Source organism: Tarenaya hassleriana, unplaced genomic scaffold, assembly GCF_000463585.1.
Source record: "Tarenaya hassleriana unplaced genomic scaffold, ASM46358v1 Cleome29, whole genome shotgun sequence".
Classification (NCBI taxonomy): Eukaryota; Viridiplantae; Streptophyta; class Magnoliopsida; order Brassicales; family Cleomaceae; genus Tarenaya; species Tarenaya hassleriana.
Window position 1 is genome coordinate 1,686,747 of NW_010966092.1, and position 10,294 is coordinate 1,697,040.

Genomic DNA, 10,294 nt, shown 5'->3' on the forward strand with positions numbered 1-10,294 from the left:
TCCGAGGCCATATAGGTAAATATGTAAAGATAGAGGGGGCTATTTGAAATTATGTAAACTTTCCCGAGGGCAGCCCAGTTATAGTCCTCAAAAGGGCGGGAAAATTCCTCGATTTCGTCCTGGTCTGGGCTTGCAAGCAGAAGCTCCCTCTTCGATTTTCCCACCGAGAAAAAAACCGCTAGGGTTTTCCGTCAATGGCACGACACGGTGGTCGCCCCGTGACTGTCCTAAACGTGGCGGAGAAGCCGTCCGTCGCCAAGTCTGTTGCGGGAATACTGTCGCGGGGAAATTTCCGGACCCGGGAGGGGAGGTCTCGGTACAACAAGATCTTCGAGTTCGATTACGTCATCAATGGTCAGCCGTGTCGGATGCACATGACCTCCGTGACGGGTCACTTGATGGAGCTCGAGTTCGCCGAGCGATTCCGTAAGTGGTACTCCTGCGACCCGGCCGATCTCTACCATGCTCCTGTCCTGAAACACGTCCCCGAGGTAGGTGATGCTTCAAGTATGCCATATACATGCGTTTCTGTGTGTTATGTCAACGTCTACCTGTGTGTGTTGTTGCATTGATGATTGGGTATTGGGCGATTTGAATTCGATATCTGGGCAGGGCAATTTATGGATTATTTGGGAATGGAACTGGAGGAGTAAGATGATATTGTTTTGCCTGATAATGCATGATGGGTTCGAGAATTATGAGGTCAAGTGTCATTTTTTTTGATCAAAATGGATTGACGTTTTTTCTTTTGAGTGATTAGGACAAAAAAGACATTAAGAAGACATTGGAGGAGGAAGCACGAAGAAGCGATTGGCTTGTTTTGTGGCTTGATTGTGATAGGGAAGGTGAAAACATTGCATTTGAAGTTATTGAGGTCTGTAGGGCTGTTCGTCATAATCTTGTTATACGGAGGGCTCATTTCTCTGCATTAATTGACAGGTAGAGGAAGCTAAGGTTATTACTTTTTATATTTTCTTTATTCTCTCTGTCTGAAAACCCATAAATGAGTATTGTGATGCGTTTGTATTGAAAATTTCAGGGAAATTCATGAAGCAGTTCAGAATCTTAGAGATCCTAATCAATTGTTTGCTCACGCTGTAGATGCTAGGCAAGTGAGTATCCGTAAACCCCTGGCATACCGATTAGATGTAGTGTTTATACATTACTCTGCAAATGGACCCGTGGTATTATTTGGAAATAAGGTTGCACATCATTTTCTCCCATAGACCATCTGTATATCTAATTCATTCATTTGGATACCTCAGGAGATAGATCTGCGGATTGGCGCTTCTTTCACTCGATTTCAGACAATGTTGCTGAGAGATAGGTTTTCTATTGACTCCATGGGTGATGAAAGGAGTTCTGTTATAAGTTATGGTCCTTGTCAGGTAAAGTGATGATACCACTATGAAAAGGTTGTCAGTACCATCAGCATTATTATTTGTATCAGAGACATGATTTTCAATGTTTTTCATACAGCTGAGTTTTTATTTATTTCCTCTTGAAGTGCAGTTTCCTACACTAGGCTTTGTCGTAGAACGATACTGGGAGATCCAGGCACATGAACCAGAAGAGTACTGGACCATCAACTGCTCTCACAGATCAGAAGAAGGCCTTGCCACCTTCAATTGGATGTAATTTTTGATAATTTGGTTCACAGAAAATAAAGATTCTGATGAATTGGAACATTTATTTTTGGTTCCTAGCTATTTCCCTTAACTGTTGTCATAAAATGTAATTTTGGATTGCAGGCGTGGACATCTATTTGATTACGCTGCAGCTGCCATATTATATGAAATGTGTGTTGAAGAACCTACTGCTACCGTGAGTGAAACCTTAACTCATTCCTGCAGATCTTTTGGTATCTGATAGATCAGCTCCCACTAAATATTATTTTTTCTTCTCTTTCCATCCAGGTCATGAATGTCCCACAGCCAAGGGAAAGGTTCAAGTATCCTCCTTACCCTTTGAACACTATTGAACTTGAAAAACGTGCTTCGAGATACTTTCGAATGAGTTCAGAGCAGACTATGAAGGTATAAGCGAGAGCTGATTTGGTTTGGTTCTTTTTCTCTTTTGTTTTCTGTCCTGGTAGGATGGCTGGATTTCTTTCCATCGTCTACCTAACTAGTTATACTGCTCTGTTTAGTCTGTCGTTTTAGACTGCATTGGCAAAATATTGAACTAGTTTTGTGGTTAATCATCTAAGAAAGTCTAGTCAGTTGAATCTTATTTGGACCAAGTATGCTTGAAATCTGGCAATGTGCAAATTTATTTTGTGTTCAATGAGTGTAAGAGATTTTGCTGTTTTGCGTCTATATATGATTTGCTGGTTTTTCATTCACAATCGAACTCCAGTTTCTTCCCAATAGATTTTCTGCATTCTTATTGGCACATTGACATTTTAAGCGGAAATTATGTATCTTTGTTCGACAACATCAATCGTGATTTATTAGGTGGCAGAAGATCTTTATCAGGCTGGTTACACCAGTTATCCGCGTACAGAGACCGATTCTTTTTCTAGCAGGACTGATTTGCGTGTGGGTAACTTTTATTCATGAGTATTAAAATTATTTTGAAGGTTTATACTGTCCTCTGATATTTTTGATAAATAGTTGTTTCTTATGATCCTTACATTTTGTTTAGGCAATTGTGGACGAACAAGTAAGACATCCTGCATGGGGTTCATATGCACAGAGGCTACTGAACCCTGAGGAGGGATTGTGGAGAAACCCTGGTAATGGGGGTCATGATGACAAGGCTCATCCACCAATTCACCCGACAAAATTTTCTAGTGGTGAATCTAACTGGAGCAGAGATCACCTTGTAAGTATGACTGTTGAACCATTACCCAAAGTCTTGTGACTTTTTATTTAGCATCTCCAAGCTTATGTACAGCCTTGTAATCTTTTTTTTTCCCTTTGGAACTTATTTTTCCTTTTCCCTAGAATGTGTACGAACTAGTTGTTCGTCATTTTCTAGCATGTGTTTCCCAGCCAGCAGTTGGTGCTGAAACTACTGTGGAAATCGATATTGCTGGTGAGCGGTTTTCTGCATCTGGGAGAGCAATATTAGCCGTAAGATTCTCTTATTTGCTTGTTATTTTTTTCAGCTTCTGCAGATAATTTATAATATAAAGCTGTATTTTTCCTGCCAAGGTATTGAAGTGGATTTCTCTACTTTGTTATATACTGGATATTGACCTGCTTCATTTCTGTTTGTCTAGAAAAATTACCTTGACGTGTACCGATTCGAATCGTGGGGAGGTTCAGTGATTCCAAAGTATGAAAGAGGGCAACAGGTTTGTGCCTGTTTTTATTGCTCCTATTGAACTGCTTTCAGTAAGATATCGATTGTATTTACTTAACTGTGTCTCCTTAGCTTAGCACTATTTTTTCCTGCTCACAAGTTACTTACCTCAAGTTTAATGAAAGTGGAAATTTTTTTCTAGATTTGAGCAAATAGGGAAGTTCTGAATTGTTTCTTTTTTTGTTAAAAGAAAAACGTTACCATGTGTGTGTTTTACCTATAGTGGCATGAAGAGTTGGGTTCATGCGTTTGTAGAAGCAAGCAACTCCAGTTTGATTAGTGTAAATGGACAAGACTGCTAGTCTGTGAGCATCAATAACTATATGTAGAAGGAGCTAAGATTTTTAACGTCTCTTGAGTCTCTCCTACCATTACAACTAGTCGTTTGTGCCTCTGGCTCCGAAAATTTTGTTCTTTTTTTGCTATACAAAAGGAGGCTATGTCGAGTATTTGCTTGCCTATTAACATTCATTCTCGATCACTTTTCTTTTCATGCTACCAATTTAGCTTTTACAGCCAGGAGAAATAGATAACTAGTCCGGAACATCTTGATTATGTGCAGTTTATCCCAACAACTTTAACTCTTGATTCAGCTGTAACGAGACCGCCACCCCTTCTGAGTGAAGCCGACTTGCTGAGTTGTATGGACAAGGTAATAAACATCGTCCTGTTTGTGGCTGTCCAATTCACTTTGTCGTTTGCATATTCTTATTCATCTATACATAGAATTCACGGGCAGTTATTTGTCTTACTGTTGGTTCTGTGCCACCTTCTTCTGTTGGTTAGGCAGGCATTGGGACAGATGCAACAATGCACGACCACATAAAAAAGCTCCTTGATCGGGGTTATGCTACAAAGGATACTAATACCCGTTTTTGTCCAACCAATCTGGTAGTTGATATGATACTTAAACTTTCTGTCGACTTGTTTCTTTCAGTATTCAAGCGCTAACAAATTCTTATATGTTTTTCCTCGTTTCTGAAAGTAGCTTAATGCAATTGATTTTGTTTCAGGGTGAGGCGCTTGTTATGGGATATGATGATATGGGGTATGTAGAAAACCTTCATGTCAGTTGACAAATCAATTTTCCTTATCCAAAATGTCTAAGAGTTAGTAATGCATTCGTACCCACTTTCTTATTTATTGTTTAGGGGGGTTTTTTGGTCATATATTGTGGATCAAGAGTTTGTAATATGTGGAAACTTGCAAAATTTGCCTAGTTTTTGTATTTTAAAGGATTATCTTATGAAGAGAATAATCTGTATGAAGATTCAGTTGTTTAGATCGCATTCTATCACCATTTTTTCCTCAGGTACGAATTATGGAAACCAAATCTGAGAGCCATCATGGAACATGATATGAATGAAGTTAGTGTTGGACAGAAGACTAAAGCTGAAGTTCTTGAAACTTGCTTGCAACAAATGAAAGCGTGTTTCTTAGATGTGAGTCAGCCTATCCTAACTGGTTACTTTCTGTGCCAAAATTGTTCAATTTAGGTTCTTGCATCCTTTAGATTAATTCTGAAAACTAATTCTTACAGGCAAGAGTGAAAAAAACGAAGCTCCTGGAAGCAATGGGGATTTTCTTTGATAGGTGGCCCAATACCTTGTTCCAAGTACTGTATAGCTTAATTTTATTCTTTCTACACGTATCTAATACTGCTTGTGCAGATCTAATAGAACCAATGAAGGAGAAAGCGAGACAGGTACTGAAGTTGTTCGACGGTGTAATGTTTGCCATGAATCAGATATGGTGCTCAGGAAGATCCGGGTACTTGATATAAAAGTAGTTGCTTAGCATGCGTTGTTATTTTATGGCATAAACTATATACTTGTACTTGATACATCCCTTCACCAAAAATTATATGTCAATCTCTGGGTTTTTTATTGTATCATATGCCAACCTCTGGGCTCCACAACTTTTGCATTTTTTTCCAAAATCTCCTTTGCTTCTTGTTTTCAGGATGGCAATTTCATGGTTGGGTGCACGGGTTATCCACAGGTCTGAATGGTGCCAGCTTTTACTTAATATTCTGCCTGACTTTGTTGCACTACTCCTATGCAGCTCATGTGCACCAGTTAAATTAACAGATGCTCACCATCTTCAGTGTAGAAATGCAGTCTGGCTGCCTGGACCTGTACTGGAAGCAACAGTCACCACTGATGTCTGCCAATTCTGTGTTCCAGGTTCATACCTATATTTTCCAGTACAACAATAAACATAGACACTAAGATAATACTGCACCTGGATAACACATGTCAATCTCTTGTTTGGCTTTCAATCAAATGGTTCAATTTTCCCAACAGGTCCTGTTTACAAGATTCGTTTCAAGTTCCGCCAGATTGAAATCCCTCCAGGTTTTGATGTTAATCACTTAGGTATGCCAATTTCTGGTCTTTTTACTTCTATGTAGAGCAGAAACTTGCAATTAATTTAGGGTCTTAACTTTCAGTTGTTCACTCTGTTATTCTGATGCTGTCCAACATCAATATTATCTGGTTGATACCTGTCATTTGTTAATGTCATGGTCGAAATGATAAGTTAAGTTGTCTTTACTCTGTGAACAGGCTGTGTTGGTGGCTGCGATGAGATTCTGAAACAGCTGATAGAAATATGTGGAACTGGATCACGCACACCAGGTTAGCATATAGACATCACTCTGTAAAAACACACTACAAATTGAAGATAAATACTGAAACTACTGCTAAAGCAGTGTAAAATGTATGCCTAAATTATGATTTATCGATCAATTATACTGCATGATCTTTTCCTATGGCCTCACGGATGCACGACGTCAGACTAAAATGATGTTTTGTTCTGTAGCAAGGAGAGCTCCAGCTGCATCAGCAAATAATCTCCAAGAAAGCAACATGAGACAGACTGTTTGCATACATTGCCATCAGTTAGGCCATGCTTCAACTAATTGCCCTTCGCAGGTTTCGGGATTTCGGAGTTCTCGTTCTAGTAGAACGAATCTGAGAAATGGTACGATACTTACAACCTTATAGAACAAGTTATGATAAACATCTTTGCTAGAATTCTGACATGCCAAGGGAGTCAATCAATGAATTGTCCTTGTTAAGCCTTAGCACATGGTTGTGGTATATATGATTTTTGTTCTCTCCTTTTTTTTTTATGGTGGTGTGATACAGAGGAGGCTTCAGTTTCATGTAGCACATGTGGAACACCATGTGTATTGCGTACGGCCAACACAGAGGCTAACAGGGGAAGGAAATTCTTCTCATGTCCATCACAAGGCTGCAGCTTCTTTTCGTATGTACTCCTCACCTGCAATCCTACGGTCTTTTGTTCTCATCTATTATTAGCCCGATGCCAAAGGTTTCCATCTATATCTAGTCTGAACACCGAGCCAACAAAGCTTAGTGTAGTAACCAATCCGTAGAAATATTCAAGGCCAGATAACTCAGCTGTCTGAACTTTAGATGTTTCACAGATTTATCCTAGGAACCAGGAGAATATGCATATTGCTTCGTGACAAATTGTAGGAGGATAGCATCAGGAACACAAACCAATTAGGAAATACACTACTACGTATATAATTCTTTCGATATGATTCTTAATTCTACAAGGAACATAACTTAAGAAAACACAAATCGATTAGGAAATACGCTCATGATGTAATCTGTGTAATTCCCAAATCTTTGTGTTTCAGGTGGGAGGATAGTATCAGTAACACAGCGAGCTCGGCTTCTAACTCTGGCCGGAGCACAGGGAGAGGGAGAGGGAGAGGCAGAGGAGGCAGGGAAAGTGGTGGCACAAGCTTCGTCTCTGTGACTGGAGAACCTCTAAGTGGGAGAAGGTGCTTCTCTTGCGGTGACCCTTCTCATTTTGCAAACGCTTGCCCCAACCGGGGCCTCTGACTATATTATAATGTATGAAATTTTGATGTTTACAGTATTAGGATGTGGCTGTGTGGTATTGTTATCTTTGTGATATAATATATATATATATATATATTATATATATATATAAAATATTGGGCTAAAAAAAATTATAATAGTATATTGGATTGAAAATTTTGTTGTTTTGATATGGAATTTATCTTTGTTTCTTACACTTAAACTTATGTTGTTGTAATATGGAATTCAGCCTCTCTCTTTTCTCTTTAACACTGCGGTGGTGTGGGATTTGGCTTCAGAAAAAGAATACATCGTGAAACCACAGCAGACATTACCAAAAGGATAAAAAGTTTGAAGTCTTATGTCTCTGATAGAATCCGAAGGTTTCATCGTATCATACTTGATTAGGGCATTTTCTCTCTCTCTCTCTCTCTCTCTCGGGGTTTTGCCAAAAAACCCATACTTTCTGGGTTTTGAGCCGCCCGTCTCTCTGCTCTCTGCTCTCTGCATTTGGACTTGTTCGCGAACCGTGGCTGCTTCCTCCAGGTACCTTGACTTTTTCTTCGGTGTAAGATTTCGCTAATGTTCATCTTTATATCGAAAAAGAAAGCCCGCCGTCTTGGTCTCGACCTGTGATTTCTGGGTTTTATTGTGGTGGTATCGATTTCGAATTGGGTCGTGCTCGTGGAAATGCCTGAGAGATGCCCCCCGAGTTGACTCGGTCACGGCCTTTCTCTTGATTCCTTGCATGGGAGTTTAGTGGAGTCAAAATCGGGTTTCCTCATTGATTTTATGACTCGAGGGTTGATGCTAAGATTTCGATTTTGTTCCTTTTTTGGATCAATATTATCCACAAGATGGAAGAATAAAGCGATTGGCTTTGCATTCTAGTGAATTTTTGGGACATCATCACGAGTTCTCTCTCTGTGTTCAAGGTCCTACTCTAACATATTGGCTTGGAAATTTTTTTAAAAAAATGTAATTTGCATGTAATGAGCTTCATGATCTACATCTTAGGCCGCCGGATTCATGACATCATCTGAGATTAATTCCATTAGCTGAATTTAGTGAAAGGTCATGAAAATATGTTTTGGATCCTTAGTGTAGATTATGTAATCCATTGATCTGTTGAGTTTGCATCTAAATGAAATTGTGGTACTATTGATCATTCAGTTTATGCTTTTTCCTTCTCTGATCTCCTTTGCCTTCTGTATCTCTTCCCTTTTTGGCATTGCTTCATTGGCAGATAGTTCTAGGCTGATCAAAGTGTTTTACTCATGTGCTGAAAAAATAAATGTTAGGAAGGAGAAATGGCGACGCGACAAAATGGAGAAGAAAATCAACAGAGCCCCGACCAGGTGGCTCCTAGTTTTGTTGGGGCGATAGAAGCACAATACAAGAAGCTCAAAGAACATGCTGAAGCCTACCCGTATGTCTGGGCTTCGTATACGGTTGTGTATGGTGGATTTTTTATGTGGTTGGCCTATAGATGGAGGAAGCTTCGAAAGACTGAGGATAGAGTACGAGTTCTTCAGGAGAGATTGCGAAAACTCGTTGAAGAAGAAGAGGCTGCTTCTAAATCCGCTCAATCGGTGGAGAAGTCTTCATCTTCTGATAAAACACTTCCCAAGTAGTTGTTAGAGTTTTGGTGCTGTCCCTTTTGTGGTTTCGGCCGGGTAAGTTTCTTTGGAACACAAAATCTGGTTACCTCCTGTTTTTTCGATTCCTCTAACCAAATTCAGAGTAATACCAAACTGACTTGGGTCTTTGTTGTGTTGGTCCTTTTCAAAGCCACAGCCTTTGAGCATCGTATGTAAACCATTAAACCATTACCAGCAGCCCTTTGTTTTTTGTAAACACTTGCCGGTTTATGAGAGTTCTTATGCATTTGTTGAAAATAAAGTTCTGCCATCTCAAACCTTTGTATGAGACTGTCTGGAAGAATCAGATTCAGAGACTTGTGTGCAGGTTGCAATGATCATAACATGTTTTGAAAATGGCAGGTACTTCCATTAAAGATTTCTTTTCTTGCATAAGTCACTTGCAATGGCCATGGAGGCCAATAGCCATAGCTGCAGCACTTCTTTCAACATTGAACAAAAGGGCGTCGGGTTTTTGTCTGAAAAAGAATGCCATCATTATGCTTTTGATGTGAACATATAGATTCAATCCATCAAAGGCAATCATCTGTTGTGGATCATCATCATCATCATCATCATCATCATCATCATCATCATCCTCGTCTATTTCCTTCAGCTTAAGAGACATTGGACCGTCCAACTGATCCAAAGCTTCTTCCTCCGTGTCTGCATGTCTACTTGTCTCTATCCCACTTGCAAGATTCCTTATACACATCTGCGGGATCATAATCTGTGTTGTGACCATTATCTTCTTCAGAGTTAGGAAGACAGGGTTGTTCATGAAAAGATGGGAGATTTCCCGCCTAATCTCCAGGAGATTTTCTCTCCTTTTGCCTGCAATATTTTTCCTTTTAAAGGAAGGCGAAATCTCTACTTGCGCACGTCGTTTGAGCTCAGAGGTTTTCTTCCATGGCGGATCGTGTCGTCCGCCATTTTCGAAGATGAAGCAATAGACAAGGAGAGAGAGTATTGTCTTTTGATCACGAGTGGCCATTTCGGTTTCGGCTTATATATTCATTTGATTTTATGTTACGTGTCCGTTATATTCAATTTCGATTCGAATTCAGTTTATTGATAAAAAAATATTAATTTAAAAAAATACAGTTTTTTTGTTATTTTTATATGAAGTTGGAATTTAGATTTTTTATTATAAAAAAATATTATAATTTTTCGATTTGGAAATAATCGAATCGAAAGTCCAATTTATTTTTGGCGACCGTTTGTCTTAAACTCCACTTTCAAATCATAATTTAATTTAATTTCTAATATTCTATAAATAAAACCATCAATTTTCTTTGTAATAGCAATAGAAATGGAGTCTTAAGGTATATACATAATTAAAACCCTAGGAAAACTGGCGGGAATCGCACCGTTCTCTGCTCTCAAACCCCTCAACTCAACGCTCTCACGTGCTCTCTTCCCGCTCTCCTCACCCACAACCGATGAACAGAGGCGGAAACTCCAGGAAGCGGCCGCCCCCGGCCC

General features: G+C 39.4%; 3 protein-coding genes across 6 annotated transcripts in view; all 3 read left to right on the forward strand.

Annotated features, from left to right (window-relative positions):
• Positions 1–128: 128 nt before the first annotated feature.
• LOC104818422 (DNA topoisomerase 3-alpha) lies at positions 129–7,293 on the forward strand. Of its 3 annotated transcripts, XM_010548021.1 has the most exons (24): positions 129–491; positions 761–939; positions 1,040–1,112; positions 1,266–1,388; positions 1,513–1,634; positions 1,752–1,824; positions 1,917–2,036; positions 2,457–2,540; positions 2,647–2,826; positions 2,949–3,077; positions 3,227–3,301; positions 3,872–3,961; positions 4,096–4,200; positions 4,323–4,357; positions 4,622–4,751; positions 4,850–4,902; positions 4,980–5,079; positions 5,272–5,310; positions 5,417–5,495; positions 5,616–5,687; positions 5,877–5,948; positions 6,133–6,294; positions 6,462–6,582; positions 6,983–7,293. In XM_010548021.1, the coding sequence occupies exons 1-24, from the start codon at positions 195–197 to the stop codon at positions 7,188–7,190; spliced, it is 2,721 nt and encodes a 906-aa protein (XP_010546323.1). In that variant the 5' UTR covers positions 129–194; the 3' UTR covers positions 7,191–7,293. The 3 variants fall into 3 exon arrangements, with proteins under 3 accessions (XP_010546323.1, XP_010546322.1, XP_019058608.1); XM_010548020.1 differs by having other exon boundaries at positions 4,850–5,079; positions 5,422–5,495; XM_019203063.1 differs by lacking the exons at positions 129–491; positions 761–939 and having other exon boundaries at positions 1,045–1,108; positions 4,850–5,079; positions 5,422–5,495.
• Positions 7,294–7,572: 279 nt separating this feature from the next.
• LOC104818424 lies at positions 7,573–9,259 on the forward strand. 2 transcript variants are annotated; one of them, XM_010548023.1, is made up of 3 exons: positions 7,573–7,715; positions 8,471–8,845; positions 9,173–9,259. In XM_010548023.1, the coding sequence occupies exon 2, from the start codon at positions 8,480–8,482 to the stop codon at positions 8,801–8,803; it is 324 nt and encodes a 107-aa protein (XP_010546325.1). In that variant the 5' UTR covers positions 7,573–7,715; positions 8,471–8,479; the 3' UTR covers positions 8,804–8,845; positions 9,173–9,259. The 2 variants fall into 2 exon arrangements, with proteins under 2 accessions (XP_010546325.1, XP_010546324.1); XM_010548022.2 differs by lacking the exon at positions 9,173–9,259 and having other exon boundaries at positions 7,574–7,715; positions 8,471–9,058.
• An 894-nt stretch (positions 9,260–10,153) lies between these two features.
• The window catches only part of LOC104818425 (DNA polymerase delta catalytic subunit), an 8,938-nt gene continuing 8,797 nt past the window's right edge, over positions 10,154–10,294 (forward strand). The window contains exon 1 of the mRNA XM_010548024.1: positions 10,154–10,294. Within this exon, the coding sequence (XP_010546326.1) occupies positions 10,252–10,294 (43 nt within the window). The 5' untranslated portion in view covers positions 10,154–10,251.